The 7375-nt window shown below is 61.1% G+C and overlaps 1 protein-coding gene across 1 annotated transcript; it reads right to left on the reverse strand.

The window, feature by feature from the left end:
- Positions 1 to 838: 838 nt before the first annotated feature.
- Positions 839 to 3268, reverse strand: SYNGR3 (synaptogyrin 3; the record flags this gene model as incomplete). The annotated part of the gene is made up of 4 exons (XM_080703271.1): positions 839 to 1048; positions 1135 to 1277; positions 1481 to 1718; positions 3170 to 3268. 4 exons carry the CDS (start codon positions 3266 to 3268, stop codon positions 839 to 841), a joined length of 690 nt encoding a protein of 229 aa, XP_080559397.1.
- Between the last annotated feature and the right edge of the window lie 4107 nt (positions 3269 to 7375).

Consider the following 7375-nt stretch of genomic DNA (forward strand, 5'->3'; position numbering starts at 1 on the left):
GACTCCCCCATGTAGGGCTAGGTGGGCCTTAATGGTTCGGGGTGAGGAGGGAGGGACTGGTCCAGGAAGGCAAGGTAAAGCAGTTTGCAAGAATGGCTGTCTCCGGGCACAGTGGGCAGACGTAACCTCTAGGCCTCCTGGTGAGGGGGTTGTCTGGCCTGGCACCCAGGCGCTGACCAGGTCGGCTGAAGGGCTGGTGCCCAGGCCCATGGCTGTCTGGTGCCTTCCTGGCCAGAACCACCTGCCCCTGGCAGGGGAGGGCCGCAGAGAGGTGCAGCTTGTGAGACACTATGAGATAAACCTGCAGACTTGGCCAAGATCACAACACTGACAGAGCTGGGCTGCTCCAGCGAGCCCAAGAGGAAATGACCGGGGGGGGGGGTGTTCTAACAGAACAAACCCCCACACAGGGGCAAGGAAGGTCACTACCCACAGGGACATGGAAGGGAACAGGGGCCACAAGCCCTGGCCTCGGGCGGGGTCAGTCCTCCTGCCCCTGGCTTTGGGCCACCTCTGCACGGAGCTGGGATGGGCTGCTGGACCTCTGACCTCGGAGTAGACAGGTGAGCCCTGCTTGGCTGGCCCATGGTCTGCCTCTCCCATGCCAGTTCACTCCAGGCAGTGCTGTGCGGGTCTCAGGACCTCAGGCCTAGGGGAACTTGATGGGAACTGTCTGGGCACCCCAGGGGGGCTAGCCCCTCTTGACCTCTGAGGCCCACAGTGGCCACACCCTCTGTCCCTGGCGCTGGGCTTGTAAGGACTGGAGAGATGTCCCAGGAGGCCTTGGGGCCTGCGTTGGTGGGGTAGCCTTCGAACCCTAGTCTACGCCTGCCAGACACTAGTAGGCAGGCACCTGGTACCCTTTGGGACTGGTGTCCAAGGTTTCGGTGAAGGGCGGGCTCTGATAGGTCTCGGTGTCCTCCACGCCGCTGCCCACTGGGTAGCCGGGATAGGCCTGGCTGGCCCCAGCGCCCAGCTGTTCGGTGGCAAAGAGCGACATGTCGGTGCCCAGGCGGAACCGCTGCAGGGCCTTCACGGTGAGCGCCACCTGGGCGAGGAGCGGTGGTGAGCGGCGGCCCGGCCAGGGCCAGCCCCGGAGACCCCCACCCCCGCCGCCCAGGGCCTGGCACTCACCCAGCTGAAGATGGAGAAGAAGCTGAAGGTGATGGCCGCCCGCGCCGCGTCCCCCGCCTGCGCCGTGCCGGGCCCGGGCGCTGTGCGCTGCCACTGGTTGGTGAGGAAGCAGAAGCCCACAAACCACAGAAAGGACCACAGCCCTGCGGGCGGCGGCCGGCTGTCAGGCCGCCCGCGCGCCCGAGAACTGCACCGCCCACCCGTGGCCCCGCCCCCGGAGCCCCGCGGCGCCCCGCGCCCGGCCCCGCCCCGGGAGGCCCCTCGCCACGCCCCGTGGCCGGCCCCGCCCCGGGAGGCCGAGCGTCGCTCCCGCCGGCCCCGCCCCCTCGCCGCCGGCCCCGCCCACCTGAGAAAGCGAGGTCCAGCAGCACGGCGCGGCGGCGATCGCGGACGCTGCTGATCTGCTGGAAGCGCACGTCGAGCAGCAGGAAAGCGGCACAGGCGAGGAAGGCGCCGAGGCCCAGCGCGACGCCGAAGCGGCAGGCACCCGCGTTCCCGTTGAAGACGCAGCGCAGCTCGGGACCGCTGTCGGCGTTCACGTAGCCCTCGTTGACGATGGGCCCGAACACGGCGACGGAGAACACCTGTGGGAGGCAGGTGGCGCTCACGGCCCGCCCGCAGCGGCGCCCTCCCCTGGCCGAGGCCTCAGCCTCCGGGCCGGTCCCAGCGTCTCCGCGCGGCCACAGCGTCCATCCCCCACCCTTCGAGTATTTAGTAACGCCGGACAACAGGAAACACTTGGTGGGCATCCGTGTCCGGGCGCTAGGCGGAGACGGCCACTCCACACGCTCTCGCCGCCGAGGTCTCTGAACACGCTGGCACGACCTTTCTCGCCCCCTTCTATGGCTGGGGAAATTGGGCTTCAACGGGGGGAGCGGCTCGTCTACGAGGGTCGCAGGCTGGCAGGAGCCGGGCTGCGGCTCACGCGCTCCTCTGCTGTTCCACCCCGGCCCACGCGCGACTGCGGACAGGACCTGTCACCCGGCCGGACCTGTCAGGGCTGCGTGGGCAGGGCGGCGGGCAGCCGCCCCAGGCAGTGGGGACGCCGACCCCTCCTGTGGCCGTGCGCCCGCCTCCTGGCGGGCTGCGGCTGCGGAGCGCGGGCTCCAGTGTCCACCCGCTTCTGCAGTGGCGGGCTAGGGACCAGTGGCCGTGATGGGTCCTGAACCTCACCCAGGAGCATCTGGCTTAAAAGGCGACGGCACTGACCTCCGGGTCTCGCCGGCCTCAGCGCCTCCTGCCCACCAGTCCCCAGGGGCAGGTAGGAGGTGGCTGCAGTCATTTCGGTCCCTGTGTTTCAGAGAAATCACTCTCCACTGCGTCCCTCTCCTTTCCAACCCCAGCGCGAGACATGGTCGAGGGGAAGCCAGGAGGAAGTCTGGTTCTGGGACCCGAACGGGCATCTGGCTCCCGGTCTGATTAGTCACGCCGCCGGGAAGACCAGCGCCCCCAGCCCCACCCGGGCGCCGCCCTCCTCAGAGGCGGGCTGGAGGCTGGACAGATCCGAGCCCGCGCCCGCCACCTCTCTCCTGCCCGGAGGCGCGCGGGCGCGGGATGCCCGGGGTGGACTGCCCGGCTGCCCCCTCGCCTCCTCCAGGAAGCCCTCCCAGCGCAGAGCCCCTCTCGGCTGCCCCACCGGAGACCCCCACCTCACAGAGGGTCTGGGGGCCGGGGGAGGCCCAGCCGCCTTCAAGGGGCCCCGATGGGTGTGAGTGGCGGGGTGGGGGGAGGCTCGCTAGCCCCTCGTGAAGACGGGCTGGGCGCCCGAGCCCGCGGCCAGTCGCGGCCCACCCCCTGCCCACTTGCAGGTGGTGACAAGAGGGCAGACCCGGGACGGCTGGGCCCGGGGGTCGAGAACTAGGAGCAGGGGGCGGCGGGCGGTGACCTCTCAAGGTCCCGCGGCCGCCCAGCCCCTCCCCCGCCGCAGGTGGGCGCGCCCGGCCCGGTGACGTCACCGACCTGGGCCGGGGGCCGAGGCCGAGGCGGGGGGCGAGGCGAGGGTGGGCGCGCGGCGGGCGGGGCGGGGGCGACTCACCCAGGACGCGACCCGCAGGAGGGTCTGCGGCCGCCGCGCGAAGCTCACGGGGTCTAGGGCGGCGCCCGCGCGCCCCGCGCCGAACGAGGCGCCCTCCATGGCCGCCCCTGGCGCCCTCGGTCCGTCGGTCCGGCCGGCCCAGCCCCAGGCCGGCCGCAGCGGTGCGGAGGGAGGCTGCCGATGCTGCGGATGCAGCCGCCGCCGCCGCCGCCGCCGCCGCCTCCCGGGAGCGCGCGCGGGCGGGGGCGCGCGGGGCGGGGCTGGGCCGGCGCCCCGCCCACCTCGCGTGCGGGCGCGGCCCGCGAGCATCCTCCGCGGCGGCCGGCGAGCATCCTCCGCGGCGGCCCGCGAGCATCCTCCAGCATCCTCCGGGACCCGCTGCCAGGTCCCGGGTGGGGCCGGCAAGGGCAGGCGGGGCGGCCTTTGCAGTGGCGAGGAGGGAAGGACGGACCAGGACTTGACCCTCCTCTGAGCAGGACGCTTCCGAGAGAGCGGACGCCCAGCGTCTCACCCCGGCCTAGTGGGAGGGGACTGGCTTCCTGGCCCTGGTCCCAGAGGACCAGGTAGGTAAATGAGGCCTTTCAAGGGGTGCATGGTGGTACACACCTGTAATCCCAGGATTTAGGAGGCTGAGACAGGAGGATCGCAGGTTCAAGGACAGCCTCAACAAGTAGTGAGACTCTCATCAACCTAGCAAGACCCTGTTTCAAAAGAAAAAGAAAAAGCCGGGCATGGTGGCTCACACTTGTAATCCCAGCATTTGGGAGGCTGAGATAGGAGGATCACGGTTCGAGGACAGCCTCAGCTATTAAGTGAGGCAACTCAGTGAGACCTTGTTTCAAAATAAAGAATAAACACTGGGCATGGCGCCGGGCGTGGTGGCGCACGCTTGTAATCCCAGAATTTGGGAGGCTCAGACAAGAGGATGATGGTTTGTGGACAGCCTCAGCTGCTTCGTGAGGCCCTTTGCAAACAGTGAGACCCTGTTTCAAAAAATAAAGAATAAAAAATAGGGCTGAGGGTGTAGCTCGGAGGTAGAATGCCCGTAGGGTAGGGTCAATCCCCAATACCACCCCCCACACACACCCCCCCCCACACACACACACACTGGGGACCTTTCCCATGCCCCCTGCTCTCTAGCTTCTCCAGAAGCTTCACCCCCTCCCAGGGGTCAGATGAGAAGGGGCAGCCACCTCAGCCCGCAAGGAGGAGGCAGCCTGGAAAAACCTGGGAGATCCCACTCTCTTGCCTTGGAGCTCTGGGACCTGGACAAACGCCCCGGCGAGGCTCTTCTTCACGCCCGACCCTCCCCTGTTGAGGCCGCTACAACCTTCTGGAGAAGCAAGGGTGCCATGTGTAAGAAAAATGAGAGTAACTTTATTATTATTATTATTATTATTATTATTTTTATTTATTTATTTATTTATTTTTGTACTGGGGATGGAACCCAGAGACATTCTATACACCTCCAGCTCTATTTTTTTTGTGTGTGTGTGTGGGTCTGGGGATGGGACCCTGAGGCATTCAACCCCCTCCAGCTCTATTTTTTATTCTTTATTTTGAAACCGGATCTCACTAAGTTGCAAAGGGCCTAAGTAGCTGAGGCTGTTCACAAACCACGATCCTCCAGTCTCAGCCTCCCGAATGCTGGGATTACAAGCCTGCACCACTATGCCCAGCTCCCGAGTTACTTTTGAATTCGTATTTATCTAATACTCCCCTCCACTAACAAGTCAAGAGCTGTCATGGTTTTTTTTGTTTGTTTGTTTTGGTTTTTTTTGGTGGTACTGGGGTTCCTAGAAGCCCTTCTACCTCCAGGCTACACTATTTTTTACATTTTTATTTGGAAACAGGGTCTCCTAAGCCAGCACGCGTGGCTGGCTTCGAACCTGCGCGATCCTCCTGTCTCTGCCTCCCAAGCGCAGGGATTACAAGCGTGTGCCACCACGGCCAGTGAGCTGTCGTGGTTTGATCTGGACCAGAAGCTCCCCTGTTAGAAGTGTGGTTCCCAGGAGGAGGCTGAGGGCCATAGCCATGATGGTGTCACAGGGCTCTGGCCTCAGGGTGGGAGATGCACCCAGGGCTGAAGGGGCCCTGAGGACTGAGTGCCTGGAGGGTTTCTTTTCCTCTGGCCCTCCCCTCTCTCCTTCCTGGCTGTGAGGAGCTCAGGGCTGCTGTCCTCCACCAGGCAGGGCCTGCCATGGTACTCTGGCTCGACTCAGGCCCCAGCAACGGAGGTGGCTAACGGGGACGGACCGCTGAAACCAGGAGCCAAAGCAAACTTCTCTAAGTTTTTCTTGTCAGGCATTCTGGTCACATCAACATCCAGCTAACACAGGGTCCTGGGAAAGGTTGACTATATCGCTGGTCTTTGGGCAAAGCCTGCATTGATTGAACATGTACTTTTCCAAGTGCTCGCTGAGGCCTGTGCAGGTAGGAGTGTTATGAATCCACTCTTCAGAAGAAAGTGTGGGCCATCAGTGGCGCCTGGCCCAGCGCCCCCGGAAACCCACTGGTTCTGGTCTGAAACTCTCCCTTGGAGCAAGTGGGGTATGGTGGCACACGCTTGTAATCACAGTCAGTACTTGGGAGGCTGAGACAGGAGGCTCACAGCCAGCCTCAGCTACTTATTGAGGCCTGCTGCATCTTAGTGAGAACCTATTTAAAAATAAAAAATAGACCAGTTTGTAATCCAGCATTTGGGAGGCTGAGACAGGAGAATCATGGTTCAAAGACAGCATCAGCTACTACTCAGTGAGGCTCTTTGCAACTCAGTGAGACTCCGTTTCAAAATAAAGATTAAAGCCAGGCGAGGTGGCGCAAGCTTATAATCCCAGCATTCAGGAGGCTGAGACTGGAGGATCACGGTTAGCTACTTAGTGAGGCCCTCTGAGGCCCTGTTTCAAAATAAAGGAATAAAAAATAAGGTTGGGGTGTAGCTTGGAGGTCAAATGCCCCTGGGTTCCATCCCCAGACCCACAAAAAAATTTAAAAAAATAAAAAATAGGGCTGGGGCTGGGTGTGATGCCCACGCTTGTAATCCCAGCATTCAGGAGGCTGAGATAGGAGGATCGCGGTTTGCATACAGCCTCAGCTACTTGGTGAGGCCCTTTGCAACTCAGTGAGACCTGTTTCAAAATAAAGAATAATAAAAAAAAAGTTAGGACTGGGGGTGTATCTCAGAGGCAGAAAGCCCCTGGGTTCCATCCCCAGTAAAGGAAAAGATAAATAAATAAATTTTTAAAATAGGGCTGGGGCCGGGCGTGGTGGCGCACGCTTGTGATCCCCGCGCTTGGGAGGCAGAGACAGGAGGATCGCGCAGGTTCAAAGCTAGCCGCGCGCGCTGGCTTAGGAGACCCTGTTTCCAAATAAAAATGTAAAAATAGGTCTGGGAGTGTAGCCCGAAGATAGAAGGGCTTCCAGGAACCCCAGTACCACCAAAAAAAAAAAAAAAATAGGGCTGGGGGTATAGCTCAGAGGTAGAATGCCCCAGAGTTCCATCCCTAATACTGCAAAAACAAACAAACAGACAAACAAAGTAAATAAAAATAAGAATAGCAGGGCGTGGTGCCGCATGCATGTAATCCCAGCATTCAGGAGGCAGAAACTGAAGGATTGCGGTTTGTGGACAGCCTCAGCTACTTAGTGAGACCCTTACAATTCAGTGAGACTCTGTTTCAAAATAAAGAATAAAAATAGGCCGGGCGTGGTGGCGCACGCTTGTAATCCCCGCGCTTGGGAGGCAGAAACAGGAGGATCGCGCAGGTTCGAAGCTAGCCCCGCGCGCTGGCTTAGGAGACCCTGTTTCCAAATAAAAATGCAAAAATAGGTCTGGGAGTGTAGCCCGGAGGTAGAAGGGCTTCCAGGAACCCCAGTACCACCAAAAAAAAAAAAAAAAAAAAAAAAAGAATAAAAATAGGAGGCCGGGTGTGGTGGTGCACACTTGTAGTCCCAGTACCTGGAAGGCTGAGACAGGAGGATCGCACAGGTTCGAAGCCAACTTCAGTTCTTAGTGAGACCCTATTTCCAAATAAAGTATAAAATAGGTCTGAAAGAGCCAGGCGTGGTGGCACATGCTTGTAATCCCAGCGCTTGGGAGGCTGAGACAGGAGGATCGCACAGTTACTAAGTGAGGCTCTCATCAATTAGTGAGACCCTGTTTCCAAATAAAGTATAAAAATAGGTCTGGGAGTATAGCCCGCAGGT

Source organism: Muscardinus avellanarius (assembly GCF_963383645.1).
Source record: "Muscardinus avellanarius genome assembly, chromosome: 10".
Taxonomy (NCBI): Eukaryota; Metazoa; Chordata; class Mammalia; order Rodentia; family Gliridae; genus Muscardinus; species Muscardinus avellanarius.